The 16,413-nt window shown below is 44.1% G+C and overlaps 1 protein-coding gene across 1 annotated transcript in view; it reads left to right on the forward strand.

Moving 5' to 3' along the window:
- Positions 1–251: 251 nt before the first annotated feature.
- Positions 252–16,413, forward strand: part of LOC125345309 (maltase-glucoamylase-like) — a gene marked incomplete at both ends in the record, with an annotated part of 69,313 nt that continues 53,151 nt past the window's right edge. The window contains 17 exon segments of the mRNA XM_048337536.1: positions 252–468; positions 753–953; positions 3,486–3,640; positions 4,320–4,488; positions 4,754–4,850; positions 5,965–6,077; positions 7,038–7,163; positions 8,717–8,845; positions 9,092–9,202; positions 9,448–9,510; positions 10,981–11,115; positions 11,562–11,649; positions 12,568–12,706; positions 13,961–14,094; positions 14,215–14,249; positions 14,342–14,458; positions 14,829–14,977. Of these exon segments, the coding sequence (XP_048193493.1) occupies positions 252–468; positions 753–953; positions 3,486–3,640; positions 4,320–4,488; positions 4,754–4,850; positions 5,965–6,077; positions 7,038–7,163; positions 8,717–8,845; positions 9,092–9,202; positions 9,448–9,510; positions 10,981–11,115; positions 11,562–11,649; positions 12,568–12,706; positions 13,961–14,094; positions 14,215–14,249; positions 14,342–14,458; positions 14,829–14,977 (2,178 nt within the window).

Genomic DNA, 16,413 nt, shown 5'->3' on the forward strand with positions numbered 1-16,413 from the left:
AACAAGTTTGATAACAATTGTACTTATTGCCTTATGTATTTAACTGTAAACCCTTTCTACATCACTTTGGCAACAAATAAAAAAGTTGATTTAACCATTTTGTGTACCCAATGTACTATACAATATGTAGAGTACTGATATTACTCTGTGCCAACTCCATAGTGAATAGGAACCCTGTGTGCATTGACCTCTCTGCCCAAAATGTCTAAGCATAGGTCACTTGCATAATTGATTGTGGTCTCAGTTTAAAGACTCAGCTCATGGAAGGACCATGTCCTGAGGACCCAGCCTCATGTGACCTCTCCATTCTTCCAGGTGGCTGTGATCACAGGAATCCATCTGGTCCTGGGAGAAGCATACACGGTGCAGTGGGACATTGGCCTGAGGGACCAGGAGAAAATAGACTGTTATCCCGATGAGCATGGAGCTTCTGAGGCCAACTGCCTGGCCCGAGGCTGCGTGTGGGAGGTAACTACATTGAGGATGTGAACCTTCCCTAACAGCCCTGCCCCTCACCCATAATGCATGACAGACCCCAGTCCCTCAGCATCCATTACAATCCACGCAAAGCAAGGGCTCCCCAAGATGCCTCATTCCGATGAGGAGTGGGACACTCTAAATATTTATTTTCCTGACAGAGAATTTAAATTCTTGCCACTGTCTGATGGAACCATGTGCTGCCTTCTTTACCCCTTGCTGTTTGGTAACTGCAGGACCACATGCTAATGCACAGTATTGATTTTGCTCCTCAGGCATCCATTACCCCTGGGGTCCCATTCTGCTACTTTGTGAATGATCTGTATTCAGTCAGCAATGTGCAGTATACCTCACACGGGGCCACAGCTGACATCTCCTTGAAGTCTTCTCGTAATATCAATGCCTTCCCCTCCACACCTGTGACCCCTCTGCGCCTGCTCGTGACCTTCCACAAGAATGAGATGCTGCAGTTCAAGGTACCTGGAGTTAAGTGTGAGAGAGCACTCAGGGCCTTCCCTTCTGATCACCATGGTAGTCAGTGATATGCCATCCTAATGTATGCTAATTCTTTAACGTTCCATGCTGCAATAGACTCAAGGATTCTGTGAATAGCAAGAGCAATGAGAAAGACTTGGTAAGGTAGGCACGCATTTCCTAATGTGCTTTTAGAACAGGCTACTCCAAAAAATCATTGATATCAAAGAAGTGGAGAGATGAGGAAGTAGCTTACCAGATAGGTTGATGGAGTGAGGGATAGAGGTCATCTAGGTGCAGATAAGCAGGGGAAGAATGGCCTTGTTTAGACCGAGAAGATCTGGAGACTGACAGCAGAGGATGTTAGGGAAAACTGAAGGGGAATGGTATGTTTGTCTCTCTCATCTGTGTTTTTCATAATGACACTAAGTAAATGGAGGAAACTAGAAAGGTTTAGTGCTTGGACAATATTCCATGAGAAATTCTTTGAGTTTATCAATTGGATAAATTGCAGTTGAATTGGAATTATCTTTGAAATTCCACTCTGCCCAGTGCTTGTTTCTCCCTCTATGCTGTACTTACACGCATTACCATGGCTGGGCTCGCTTTCTTATGGCAATTTTCTATTAAACGGTGAGGTTCTCTGCGACAAGGGATTTGTTCTCTTCTTGTGCTTCTCCCATATCACCATGCTAGTAAACTGTAAGCCCTGAAAATTTTGCTGATGGAATAAATAAAAATAAAAGAGTATGACTGCCGGGCTAGAGTCTCCTCCCCTGGGGATGCTAAGCTTACTCCCTTAGCATGCTCCCCTTTTCACCCTCTCCCCTGGGTGCCTGACCTGCAGGCAGCCAAGGTGGAGCGAAGGGACACGGGCAAGCTTAAGGTGCATGTGGCCGAACAAGATCCCCTTTACCTCCCTCCTTACCCACCAAGGAAGCCAGGCGCACACGAATCTTGGAGACGTTTTGGAGAGCAATATGGTTTATTCAGGAGGGGCTTTCCGTAATATAGTGATGATGACAAGGATTGAGCAGGAGCTGACGATGGGCTGGGGAGCTTGTCTGTCCAAGAGCAGCTCCCAAGGCCCTCCCTCATGGGCTAATTTCACTTCCCATATTACCGCCTTCTGGGCAAAGCCAAGGAAAAGAGTGCACACATGCTCGCTGGCGCAAGGTGGGGGATGGTCTCAAAGCTACCTCTTCTGCTTCTGGACCCAGAAGGAGATAGGTGTGGCTCACTTCCACACTGCCCCAGGGCTGGTGGAAGGGCGACCTCTCGGGAGCACTCTCATCGCCATTCCCCCATCAAGGCCAAGCTGAATCCCCAACATATGACACCACAGCCTTGCCTAAAATGTTCTTAACAATGACATTCAGAAGGACGCTAAGGTCTTTTCCATCCTTTAATTCTATGCTTTTATTTGGTGTCCTCAAGTTAGCATTAGCAAGTAGGATATACCTAATACATGGAATGAATCAAGTTGCTCAGATTTCCAGCCTTAAGCCCTATGTACTTAACCAATTAATCAGGAAACTACCTATCTCCCTACATACCTTTGTACATACACACATACATAGGTTCCTTTCTCAACCCTCTGGAGCACAGTAAACCATGTGTTCATTAATGCATTGCTAGAATGACCTGATCTCTGTGCTTAGTTGAAGACTACATAGCACTTTAGACTAAGAATACTTCTCCCACAAAGTCAGTTTTTCTCCCAGACATAGTTGCTGAAATCACCTTCCTTATAATCTTACATTCCTTCTTTATAGTTGACCATTAGTCCACACAATTTAAGGGATGTAATCATCTTTCATTCTCTGGTGGGACTGAATAACCCTGGCTTACTATGTTCATGTCAGTAGCACCTAATTCAAAACCAGAAAGGGATACAGTGCAAACTCCATGCATCCAATTATATGTCATTTTTAAAGCATGGACAACTGTGGTTGTTATAATTGTGCTCGGTAAAAGCTTCACAGACACTCATATACACACATATGGAATAATATGGAATACATAATATTTGCACACTGGCTTATGAATGACTTTGCATGCAAATACCAAAGTCAAAGAAACTGTGTAATGATAATATGGCCCTTCAAATATGAGCTCTGACTGACTCAATACAACATGTTAGATCTCAAGTTGTTTCATAAAGCTTAAAGCCAAGATATACTGTCTCTATTTCCTCCAATACTGACAAGGTTCTCCTAATGGTATATATTTAAGGACTTATATTTTTTCTAACATTTCTAATTCACAGATAACACTCATGCTTTTCTTGTGCTATTCAGTGCTCTGTCTTTGCACACTTACGTATTGTGAACTGGACAGCTTATTGCTGAATTTGCCAATCATCTTAAGTAACTGCAATTTCTTATGATTAAAAAGTTGTAATTCTTATCTTGCGGCTATTTGAGTTAAGATAATAGAATATTTTTATCTATGATTTTTCTATATATGAGAGCATAGCTGAATGTACACACAGAATCTCCATGTTCACCTAAAATCATTTACCTCTGACCTAGATTTATGATCCCAACCACATGCGGTATGAAGTCCCAATCCCTCTGAACATCCCCAGCGCTCCCAGCAGCTCTACTGAGGCCCGACTCTATGATGTCAGCATTAAGGAGAACCCATTTGGGATTGAAATTCGCCGGAAGAGCACAGGCACTGTCATGTGAGTGGCCTGGCTGGATTGAGGACTGGAGGTTATGAGAACATCCTAGCGAGGCGCGCTGTGGCAGGAAAACCTGCAGCCTTAAGTGCTGCTTTTGTTTCTCATCTTATCTTCATTAGGAGAAAACAATGTTTTAAATACATATATCAATCTGTATGTGGGTGTGAGTGTGTGGATATGAGAGGGTGAGATTGAGAGACAGAGGGGGGAGAGAGAGATTGAGAGAGAGAGAGGGCGGTAGATTTATGAACAATTACAGTCGTAACTGGAGAAGAAAAACAACTCTCAGTCTTCGCTACAGTGTCACAACTTATACAAAAGATGACAAAAAAGCCAAGAAGTAGGCATTTCGCCTGGGGATAGGACTGTCCTCACTCCCGCTTGGAATTTGCTGGTGTTCAAGTGGGGGTGAAGTACAAACAGGACTCGGGTATCAGTGTGGCTTCTCTGCAGTGATGGCTTTGAGGGCATTGAAAGACATTTTCATGAAAGGCCACTGTAGAACGAAGGCTGGGACAGCGAGGTGCCTTTAGAAACCTCATTGGGGATCTCTGTAGCAAATGGATGTTGGGTTTCTGGGAAATGGGGAAGGATGTGGCTTGCATTTGCTAGAGAGATCAGCTGCTTGCAGCCCCAGGAGAACTGACTTCCCTGTCTCCCCTGCCCTCTCCCCCGGCAGCTGGGACTCTCAGGTCCTGGGCTTCACCTTCAATGACATGTTCATCCGCATCTCCACCCGCCTTCCCTCCGACTACATCTATGGCTTTGGGGAAACCGAGCACACGGCCTTCAGGAGAGACTTGAACTGGCACACGTGGGGCATGTTTTCCAGAGACGAACCCCCGGGGGTAAGGGCAGAGGATGACGAGGGTCTGAGCTCACTTTTCTGCACCCCCACTGCTTGGCTCTGAACTCCCCCTCTGGGCCTCTGTGCTCCATGTTCCCTGACTGGAATGAGGGGTCTGCTTATGCCCTACAGACCATTCCTGGGCCTCCCTTGTGTTTGTGTAGTTGGATTCCTTGCAGGAGAATGTAGGCCCTGAGTGTTTGGTGACTTTCCTTTTCAGAGGCTATGTGTTCTAACTCTGCCCACTTCTCCCCCATAATTCTCAGTTCAAGAAGAATTCTTATGGTGTGCACCCCTACTACATGGGCCTAGAGGAGGATGGCAGTGCCCACGGAGTCCTCCTGCTCAACAGCAATGCCATGGGTAGGTGGCAGCTGCTTCTTCCCCAGATCTGAGGGCTAAGGATTCTTGAATTTTCTTTTAGAATATGATTGTGTGAGCTACTGGAAATGAAATCACCCATAACATGAGTGCCACTCTATCTTATGCTTATCCTTTTTTGTCCCTCTAATACTATGGAATGGGTGGATCAGAGTGATACTCTTAGTTTTCTAACAGTCACACTTGAAGAGATAGCAAAGGCAATGGAGTCCATAAAGAAAGAATCTCATAATAACTGAGAGGTCAGCTGAGGGATCCATGAGCATAATTTGAATGAGCTGGAAGTTATTGTTAGAGCACTCACTGTGGGTTTATGCAAGTCTGATGGAAATTTCTCTTTTGCAATAGAAAAGGGTTTAAATCAATAGAAAAATGTGTGTAAAATGGATGAAACCTTATATGATGCATATCTGAGTGAGTTGTGTTCTATTCTTCATTTTTACAATATACCTGGTGGTAAGAGGTGTTCTCCTTAAGGGACACTGTGTAAGAAGGACTGGGTAAGAAGGGAACACAATTTTTAAAGCTTCTGAAGATTCTTGAACTAAAAGAATATATGAAGGCGTGTGATGGTGGTAATGCTTAGCCATTGTGGAAGCTGAAATGAGGAGAATCTCAGTTCCAAGCCAATCAAGAGAAAAAGTCAAGGGATTCTATGTCAATGGAGGAAGTGGAGTAGGGTGTAATGCATCTCTAATTACAGCTGTGCTGGGAGAAGTAAATAGATTGATTGCAGTCTAGGCACATGCTTAAACAGAAAACAAGGTTCTCTCTCACAACAACCAGAAAAAAAAAGACAAAGTTATGGGCTTAGGTGTCAGACACCTTCCCTAACAAGCATAGAGCACACTGCAAGAATTATTTTTATGGAGTGGATGGACAAAACATTTGAGAAAATTAAGTAATTGTGAAGGGAAGTGTTCATGGATAGAACCCTGCTTCCTTTTTACATCCTCCACCCTGTGTGAGTTGAGCACAGAAAAGCATGTCTTGATGGTGTGCGATGGAAGAGAGAGAAGTCTCAGTATTGAGGGCTGCTTTCTTCCCTTGCTGAAGCTTTGCAAGCAGCTGGGTTCACATTTCCTTCTCTCTTCAGATGTGACCTTCCTTCCGATGCCGGCCCTGACGTACCGCACCACAGGGGGAGTTCTGGACTTTTATGTGTTCTTGGGGCCCACTCCAGAGCTTGTCACTCAGCAGTACACTGAGGTATGTGTGAACTCACTTATCTGTCATGTGCTTCTTCATAGCAAGGCTGTGTTCCAAATGCATTATCCACTTTTATCGCCCTCACTTTGATAATTGGGATTGTTGGTTTTTCTCAGAGATAGTATAAATAGGAAACAATAAATAAATCTAATAATCATTAGATTAATAGCCTTTAATTGTTGCAGGATAGCAAATTAGCCTGGTGATAGTTTTGAAGTGATAGAGGTGGTGATGGTGGTGATGGAGTATTGGTGGTGGTGGTGATGGAGAAGGTGATTCCTGGCGTGATGATAGGAGTGGTGCTTCTGATGGACGTGATGGATAGGGAAGTGATGAGGATCGTGATGGTGACTGACGCTGTGTGCAGTTACAGTTATCAGGGTGGTGATGGTGGTTCTGTTGACAGGGCCATGAAGGCTGCAATGGTTATGATGTGAGGTGGGGGTAGAGGTGAAGAGTGAAGTTATTTGTGATTGTGATAGAGATAACAAGCATGGAATAACTGCTGAATGCGTTACTTAATCCATGTGGGAGCATATATAGTAACTTCAATTCTCATAAAACCACTATGGGATGCACACTGAGATCATACTCAACTTACAGGTGAGGAAACATGCACAATTAGTTATTTATCCTTGCCCTAGGTCACAGAGCAGTGCATGACATATGTGTATTAGTCCATGGATTTTGGTTCTTAATTCTGGACTCCTCTCTAATTATTTAGACTGCATCTAGGAATCAGAGCAAAAGCCACTTTTCTAGATTCTTGACGTATGAGTTCTAATCCAGCAGCAGGCTTTCCCACAAGGCATTCTAGTGTTGTGCTTCCCTTCCAATCTACTCTGAAATTGCAAGTTTGGTTTGTCTAGATTGGGGCCCTGGAAATATTGTTTTTATTTCACAGGAAACTTCCACCTAGCATCCCATTTTCAGAGTTAATGTTTAAAATCTTTCTTCCAGGTGATTGGCCGGCCTGTGATGGTGCCTTACTGGTCCCTGGGGTTCCAGCTGTGTCGCTATGGCTATGAGAACGATGCTGAGATCTCCAGCTTGTATGATGAGATGGTGGCTGCCCAGATTCCCTACGTATGTACAACCCATGGCGCGCGCCATGCTCTGTATTCTCATATTGAACCTGCCTGGGTCTGGGCCTCAATTTCTTTATAGGGTATTTGTGAGTTTCTGCACATACATGAAGTCCTTTCTCACGTGATGCCACCCTGACCATGATCTTGTCCTACAAATTCTGTGAGTTGGTTCTGGCTCTGTGGCATTAGGAGATCAGTGACTCACAGTGCAGAGGGAAAGCATTAGCTCCCAGAGCTGTTGCTCCTATGTCCTATTTCCTTCCATTTACTTTATGTAGGTTGAAGACATTTAGTCCAAAACCAGAGTTTTCTAAGAATAGAGTATCTTTCCAACACCTTTGCTTAATTAAATGAAATGAACGGATGCTCATTGGCCCATTGTCCATGTAGGTAGGTGTGCAGTTAGCATCTGGTGGGAACTGCAGCCCAGGGCCATGCGTGCTGAGCCACTCTCTGGCTGAATGCAGGGATCCTGGGTTTCCAGGGAAACAAACCTTCTTAGTCACTGAGGACAAGAACAGTCCTGTAATCACAACTTACCCCACAGCCTACTTTATGTTTAATTTTGTTCTATTGTTTCAAATAATTCCATTCAAATATATCACCGGTAATAAGGAAAATATGTCTGATTATTAGGCGTGGACATGTCACAGGGCTTGTGCTTTTGTTTCTTTGATTTTGAATAGTAAGTCCTACTCTCTTTCTGTAATAGCAGTGGATAGGGCAGTTCTTTTTTTTTTTTTTTAATGTGTTTTCCTCACAAAGCATTTTGTTTTTCTCTTAACATTGAATCTTGGGCAGTCTCTTGCGAGTGGCCCACACACTCAATCACTACTTATATTCGCAGTTTACCCAGTAATTTCTTATGCCATGTGTTTTCTTTCCTTTTTTTTTTTTCCCTGTGGGACTTTAGTTTGATATCGGGGCATGTCATTTGCTAAATATGGACATCAGAACTATACTATTAACCCATTTTCTACAGTTGTTATCTCAAGAAAGAGTCTTGCTTTTTTTTGTCTATGCTAATGTCTCTACTGTAACCCTCGTATTTCATTTTTCTGGCCATAACTGAGATGACTGTGGGTGTCACTTGCCCTGGTTATTCTACTGAAATATTATCTCATGTACTTGTATTCCCCTCACTGTGTAGGAACTGAGTTTTTCTTGATCTCAGTCTCTGGTGTAACTGACAGGTGTTAACTGCTATGCCCAGGAAGTGACTGTGAAGTGTTCTATTGAACTTTTTGCTCTGGTTGGCCTTGAACAGGCATGAGCTCTGAGCCAGTGGTTTTCACTCATGCACAAAAGTGCCCCACTATGTAGGTATCTTCATGCTACAATTTTTGATATGCAGGTTCTTATTTTATTTTTTCTTAATTTGGGAACTTTGAAAAAATTCTGTCTGTTTTCAGCTTTCAGTTGATAACAAAGAAGGGAACTAGTGTTTGAGTCAGAAGTCATGTTAAGTTGGGCATGGGCAGTGGAGATTCGCTCTCCTGGGAACATGACCTCATCCCCAGCTACCACTCAGTGCCCTGTATCCTTCCCCAGGATGTGCAGTACTCAGACATCGACTACATGGAGCGGCAGCTGGACTTCACCCTCAGCTCCAAGTTCACTGGGCTTCCAGCCCTGATCAATCGCATGAAGGCGGATGGCATGCGGGTCATCCTCATTCTGGTCAGTCGTTGTGAGACTTTGTGGACTCTGGGAAGATGAAGGGGGGTGGTGGGGAATGCCTGTACTGTATGTCCTTCCATGTTACACAAGGAAAGGTGAAGTTCACTATGAAAGACACTTACCAGTGTTCTCAGACTCTTTAATCTTCAACTAAAAAGGAAGGACAAATGTTATTGGAAGAGGTCTGTTGTTTCCCTTAGCGTTCTCTAGATTTGTTTTTCCATCTGACTTGTGCTTTGGTATTAGGACCCAGCCATTTCTGGCAATGAGACAGAGCCGTATCCGGCCTTCACTCGTGGTGTGCAGGATGATGTCTTCATCAAGTTTCCCAATGATGGAGAAATTGTCTGGGGCAAGGTATGATATAATGGGCAATCCAGGAACACCTAGCCTGGGGTAGAGGACATTGTGGCGTTGTTTTCCATTGTTGTTTTTCCCTCTTTTCCATTTTGTTTCTGTTTCAATCCCTATTTATGCATCCACTTAAAGGCTTTGTGGAGTACACTTTGCTGTGGACCAATGCTACATGATAACTAAATTATCTAGTTCTAGGACTTTGGTTGGAGATTTCTGTTGCTGTTGAACTGTTTTTCTCTGCATAGGTCTGGCCAGATTTCCCTAATATTGTGGTGAACAATTCTCTGGACTGGGACAGCCAAGTGGAGGTAAGAAACTGTTTATGCGTGTTGGGTGGGGCCAGGGTTACCTGAAATCAGCTTCCTTTCTCATGATAACAGACATGTCAGTCAGTCTGAAGATAGCTTTTACTTCCAATGGTCCTTATTATCCTTGGAACCAGAAACTGAGATTCCCAGTTACTTCCATGGTGTTAGTAGGCACAATGCCTATTTTAAACGAACATGTAGCTTTCTTATTAACTTTTTGTTTTGTTTGTTAACTTTATGTAATTGTACACAAGAGTTGTCATTTAACAACATAGTCTATGAATACAAGCAATCTTGACCAGTGTCTCCCCTTTGGACATTCTCCTTCACCTTGGCCACACCTGTTCTGCTACTTTTCTTAATTTTGTAGGATAACTAATGAATTCGTGGTGCATTGTCCTCCAGTTTTCCTCTTCCCTTGCCTACTCCTTCCTCTTTGCCGTCCCCTTGTAAATACGTTTTCTGGAGCTTATAAAGGTGGGGTTTGACTTTGCTTTGTAAGAAATTACACTACCTGAATTCTCCATAGAGTCTACCATATTTCATATTTTTAAAAAAAGAAATCATCATTTCATGGTTGTACTGAAGATTTTTAACTTAGTATGTCAATTTATAAGTACAATTGCTTTGCTCAGTGTCAGCCCTTCCACCATTCAATATGAACAGGGTGAGATGGAAACAGCACGTTGGATAATTCCAGGACCTTGATTTTTTTTATTTATTGATTCAGATGATCAGCGTAGAACTTGGTGACGTTGAAAAATTATGGTTGGCTTTAATTTCCCATTCGCATCTTTAGTTAATGAGGGCCACTGTGGTGGTAGGCATTGGTTTCATTATTGGAGGGAAGGTGTGAAAGGAGGTGATTGAAATTTTCTGCTTAGATCCTCCCACTTAATATCACCCAGCATTTGCTTGCTATAGGACTTTGACATCATAGAAAACACGTCCATCCCATCATTGAATGGACTGTAGCCTTTGTTTCCCTTGTTCCCCCCAATGGAACATCAACTGGATGATTCTTCCCAAGCTGGCATGTGGGAGGTTTGATACACCCATTTGACCAAGATCAACCATGTGACCTTATTAGCTGCAGTTTCTTCCTGCAAGTAGAATGGTTGTGCAGGAGTCCTAAGAAGAGTCAGGACTACAAGAGGTTAGGGTGAACTTTTAAGCAACAGATGGAGAGTTTACTGTATTGGCTGATATCTGGTGTGTAGGTACAAAGAGGAAAAGAGTGTATGCCTGTTTTCCAAATGTGCAAAGGTACATTGTTTGTGACTCTATTCTTCGTACCTCTTGCTTTTCCAAGAATCCCAGGACATTAAACTCTGAAGGTGCTGGTGAGTCTCCTCATACCCTCTATTACCATGAAATACAAATCTTGACTCATTTGTGTTCACTTCTCAGTAATTCCTTGTTTATTGTGAAGTATATTCATTTGGGACTGTTTGTGATTTGTTTTCATAGCAATACAGAGCTTATGTGGCCTTCCCAGACTTTTTCCGGAACTCGACTGCCCTGTGGTGGAAGAGGGAAATGAAAGAGCTCCACTCCAATCCACAGAGCCCAGAGAAGAGCTTGAAGTTTGATGGCATGTGGATTGTAAGTGCGCGAGTGCTTGACTCTGTACACATGGGGAATTGTGTGTAGGTGTCTTTGTTTTTGCCCATGCCTCACTGACACATGCTAGAGCATAGGATGAAATCATCAAGGAAGACTTTGGACATCTTTGCTGCATTGACTCCATTGGGAGGAGAGCAGCCCTCTGTCATCTTCTAGCCTGGAGCTACCTTGACCTTTCTGCTGTCCAGCCTCTGCAGAGATTGTTGGGAATTTCTTGGAAATGTGCTTGCTGGCAGGAGAATACTTTGTAGCTTTCCAGCCATTCATCTTGTAGGGCTTAGTTGGTATTTTTACTTAGTTTTCTCTGGTGTGTGGTGTGTGGCGATTTTCTCTAGGCACCGTGGATAGGAATTACAGGATGGTGAGGGAATGACAAAACCATGAATGTATTCATGTAACCATGTGGGTGTGTGTGACATTTCTAGGATATGAATGAACCTTCGAGCTTTGTGAATGGGGCAGTTCCATCTGGCTGCAGGGATACGACTCTGAACCGTCCACCCTACATGCCACGTAAGGACCCGCGGCCTCCTTCACCTGCGTGTGGCTAGAGGCAGGATGTCTGAGCCACAGCACCTCTGCCAGGGCCCCCTCAGGAGGACCCCAAAGGACTGTGTTTTAATAGGGACCAGAGACAAAAGCACTGCTGATATGCTACCTTGGCAAGTGCAAGTTGCCATACCTTCTGTCACAGTTCCGGTAACATGGCCAGAATGCACTTAACAGTGGTAATGTCTCCAAAGTATTTCCCCAGCATTATTTCTTAGGCCTTCTGGCTTATGATTAGGTACTCACAATAATGTCGCACCTCCAGTGTTATGGTGCACTGGCTGCCTGTGTCATTGTACTCATGGAATTTGGAGTTATACTTGTTTTTATAACTGGGCTTTTTCAGTTAATCTTTATACTAGTTGTGTGAACTTCCATGGATTTTATGATATTTCTAATGATCAGATTTCTAAGATCTCATGGAAGGTAGCCCTATTCATTTGAGAGAATTATAAAATAAAATAATTTATACATTATAATCCAAGAGGAGGCCCTGATTCACAATGAATAGTTGAGAATCCTGCATTCTTCCAATAACCTCTACTTTCTCCAGTCAACTTGATGCTGAAAACAAACCAAGGCTCACTAGGGTTCTGAGAACTATTCCCATGCTCCTGAGAGAGAGAGAGAGAGAGAGAGAGAGAGACAGAGAGAGAGAGAGAGAGAGAGACAGAGAGAGAGACAGAGAGACAGAGAGACAGAGAGACAGAGAGAGAGACAGAGAGACAGAGAGACAGATACAGAGATAGAGAAAGAGAGAGAGAGACAGTGTCCAATGGAGTTTAATTCAGCATTAAGATTCAGAGTTCAATCATTTACCTACAGAGCAGGGACTATATCTTTCAGGAACTGTTGTTTGACATTCTTCAATTTTCTCTTCAGATTTGGCAGGCAGGGACCGAGGCCTGAGCAGCAAGACCCTGTGCATGGAGAGCGAGCAGATCCTTCCAGACGGCTCCCGAGTGCGGCACTACGATGTCCACAGCCTGTATGGCTGGTCCCAGACCAGACCCACCTATGAGTGAGTCATGTCTTCCCTGCCTGCCAACCCCTGAGGGTAGACACAGAGGGGTAAGGCAGTCCTACTCTTCCCTTTGTCCCTGGATGATGGGTGAGGAGGTCTCCAACCCAGTTTCCCCACACAATCACAGGTCATGAGTTCTACCCATGAAAAGCATTTGAAGGGCCCTGAGAATAAGGAGAATCTCAGAAGATAGAATATTAAGCATTGATTTATTTAAGTTAAGCAGGATGATGTAGGAAGAAAAGAGGAGAGGTAGGGGGAGAAACATCCTGTTCTCCATGCAGGATATGGAAGTGGAAGACTCACAATATCAGTTCTCACTTCCTGTCTTTATTCTTTCTGAGCTGGGGAAACACACATAGTCATGCCTTCTAACAGCGCCTCATGCATAGACAGGGGTTCTGTGTGGCCAAGATGGCTGCTGTTCATCATTCTCAAATATAGAGACATAATTTGGTGTATCTAAAAGCAGGTCCTAGGTGTAAGTTTAAGTGCTTGATCTCCCCAAATATAATTTTATTTTTCTGTCCTTATGCATTTGCAAAGAATATGTAGCTTCTTACCATTTTTTTTTTTTTTTTTGCCAATCCTGGGCCTTGGACTCAGGGCCTGAGCACTGTCCCTGGCTTCTTCTTGCTCAAGGCTAGCACTCTGCCATGTGAGCCACAGCGCCGCTTCTGGCCGTTTTTTCTGTATATGTGGTGCTGGGGAATCGAACCTAGGGCCTCGTGTATCCGAGGCAGGCACTCTTGCCACTAGGCTATATCCCCAGCCCCGCTTCTTACCATTTTTAAGGGCAGAGCAGAAAGCAGAGCTGTTACTGGAATCCCTGTCAGCCAGGAAGACCTTCCCCAATATCGATCCTGAATTCCTTCTGGTCAGGCAGCAAGCACTTTGTCTATGTTCAAGGCCCAAGGTCACTGGAGGGAGGATCTATAGCCTTTCCTCAATACTATTTTAGAAAATTAACTGCTGAGTACATAAAAAGAAAGTTATCATTTTATATTTTATATCATTTCAACGGTTTTCTACACGATGAGTGTCTCATAAAACTGTGAAATGGCAGCCTTGTCTAATATGTCTGTCAGCTAGGAGGAAGCATGATCCTTCCATTCAAGCAGGAGGATTTTCTTTTCATTCATGACTTGATTCGAGTTCCTAGGACTTGAATGAGGAACGAGGATGGCAGCGTGCCCTGTGGCTTTTCTGAGGCTGCGCTGACCTCCGTTGTCCCCTGCTCCCTCCAACCAGGGCCGTGCAGGAGGCCACAGGGCAGCGAGGCATCGTCATCACCCGCTCCACATTCCCTTCTTCTGGGCGCTGGGCAGGACACTGGCTGGGAGACAACACAGCTGCCTGGGACCAGCTGAGGAAGTCCATCATTGGTGTGTGGCCTTGGCTCCCAGGGGCTGTGCCCCTCCCCCAGGGCAGGGGCTGAGGACCCTTGGTGAGGGAGCAGGAGGAGGACTGAGAGCTTGGTCTGACAGCTGTGCTTCTCCTTGCAGGCATGATGGAGTTCAGCCTCTTTGGCATATCCTATGTAAGTGACCTGGGTCTCCTCTTGGTCCCCACGCAGATGGCCACCTCTGTGAGAAATGTACAAGAGGCTCGTTTGGTTCTGTGTTGTTTCAGACAGGGGCAGATATCTGTGGGTTCTTCCAAGATGCAGAGTATGAGATGTGTGCTCGCTGGATGCAGCTGGGGGCCTTTTACCCTTTCTCCAGGAACCACAACACCATCGGGACCCGGGTAGGGTGTCTGTCCTCCCCTGCCCTGTTTTGTGACACAAGAACCCAGCCACCAGCCCCGGGGTGCGGCTCAGACAGTCTGTATTCTCTGGAGACATGCTCCAAGCCTGGAAGCCCTCACCCTAAGGAATCTTAGACATCTGCATTGATCAGATGATTCCTTCTGTTAGAAGAAACTATCTCTATCATATTTCAAGAAATGCATTGTGGGAAAAATTTTCCATTTTGTAGAGAGAGTTTTGTTATGTTTTAGGCTAGTAGTAATGATCTCTTAAGAAGTGGTTGATAAGAAATGAATTCCATCCATGAATTCCTAAAGTATCATCAGTTTCCCTCAGTAAGTTCAGCACATTCTTCTGTTTCTCCATTAGAGGCAAGACCCTGTGTCCTGGGATGCAGACTTTGTGAACCTTTCCAGAAGTGTCCTAGAGACCAGATATACCTTGTTGCCGTATCTCTACACCTTGATGCACAAGGCCAGCACGGAGGGCGTGACTGTGGTGCGGCCTCTCCTCCATGAGTGAGTGTCTAGCAGAAATTCTGCTCAGTACTGAACAATGCATGTCTTTCTGTAGGCTGTTGCTTTCTGCAATGTATATTTTTGATGGGAACATCCGATTTTTTTTTTTCCAGTCCTGGGCCTTGGACTCAGGGCCTGAGCACCATCCCTGGCTTCTTCCTGCGCAATGGTAGCACTCTGCCACCTCAGCCACAGTGCCCCTTCTGGCTATTTTCCATTCATTTGGTGCTGGGGAATGGAACCGAGAGCTGCTTGTGTAGGAGGCAAGCACTCTTGCCACTAGGCCATATTCCCAGCCCTGATTTCTTTTCTGGATATTCATTAGATTTTCTTAATACATTTTACTTATAAAACTAAAATATATTTGTTTACATGAAAAAATGCAATTGCTACGGGGCAGAGCCAGCGCTGTGCCTGTCCTCCTCGATATTTGGGAGGTAGAGTCCAGTAGCATCTCCATTCGATGTCAGCTGGGCAAAAGGTTGCAATACCCCAACTCTAACAATACCTGATATGATTTCAAATGGGCTGGAGGTTAAAGTCAGGAAGACCACAGTTCTAAGCAACATCCTGGGCTGGAAATACAACTCAAGCTCAAGAGCATATGTGTAGCAAACTTAAAACTCTGAGCTGAAGCGATAGTACCCGCCCCCAAATGAAGATTATTTTAATTATCTTTAAGTAGTTTGTACAATGGATGTGTGCCAGTTTAAAACGTAGTTTATGGATAGAGTGAACCTTGGTCATTTTTACCCCTTCAATATTCTCACTCCACCTAGTGCCTGCTTTTCTTCATTTTGTAGTTTATACAATGAATTCTTCATTGCATTCTTCTCCCTTCCGCACTTCATCTGTTTATCACCATCTCCTTGGCTCAGATTTCCTCTTTACCTGGTAAAAAATATCCTACTAGCCATATTTTATAATTTCGTCCTCCTTTCCACCCACCTCCTCTCATAATTTTGGGAAATCTAGCTGAATATGCAGTGCTTGACATATTTTGTCCCTGGGAGCCATGTGGTTTCGCTTGTTGCTTTTGTAAGATGGAGCCATTGGCCAGTGCTGTGGTTTTGCAGTTCACAGGGTGCGGAACTGGAAGTGCAACATGACTTCCTTTGGATGAGTGGGGATGGCTTAGAGCAAGGGGCTTGCTTAGAGGGCTGGAGATGAGCTTCAAAGTGTTAGAGCATCTGTCTAATACTTCAGAAAGCCCTAGTTTCCAATTTTAATATCATAACAGAATTTTTTAATTGAGCAAATAAAGTAATTTGTTAAAGAAATTCTGATTTCTAGGCAGAGACCATCCTGAACTTGTGATTAGAAGACAGTGGGATATTGAGCAATAGCCATGGATGAGGAGTGATTTGTTGAGTGTACAAGTTTTGAAACAATGTAGGAAAACATAATTTCTTTGTTTCCCTTATTTGTTTTGCAAA

The sequence above is a fragment of the Perognathus longimembris genome, unplaced genomic scaffold, assembly GCF_023159225.1.
Source record: "Perognathus longimembris pacificus isolate PPM17 unplaced genomic scaffold, ASM2315922v1 HiC_scaffold_5495, whole genome shotgun sequence".
Classification (NCBI taxonomy): Eukaryota; Metazoa; Chordata; class Mammalia; order Rodentia; family Heteromyidae; genus Perognathus; species Perognathus longimembris.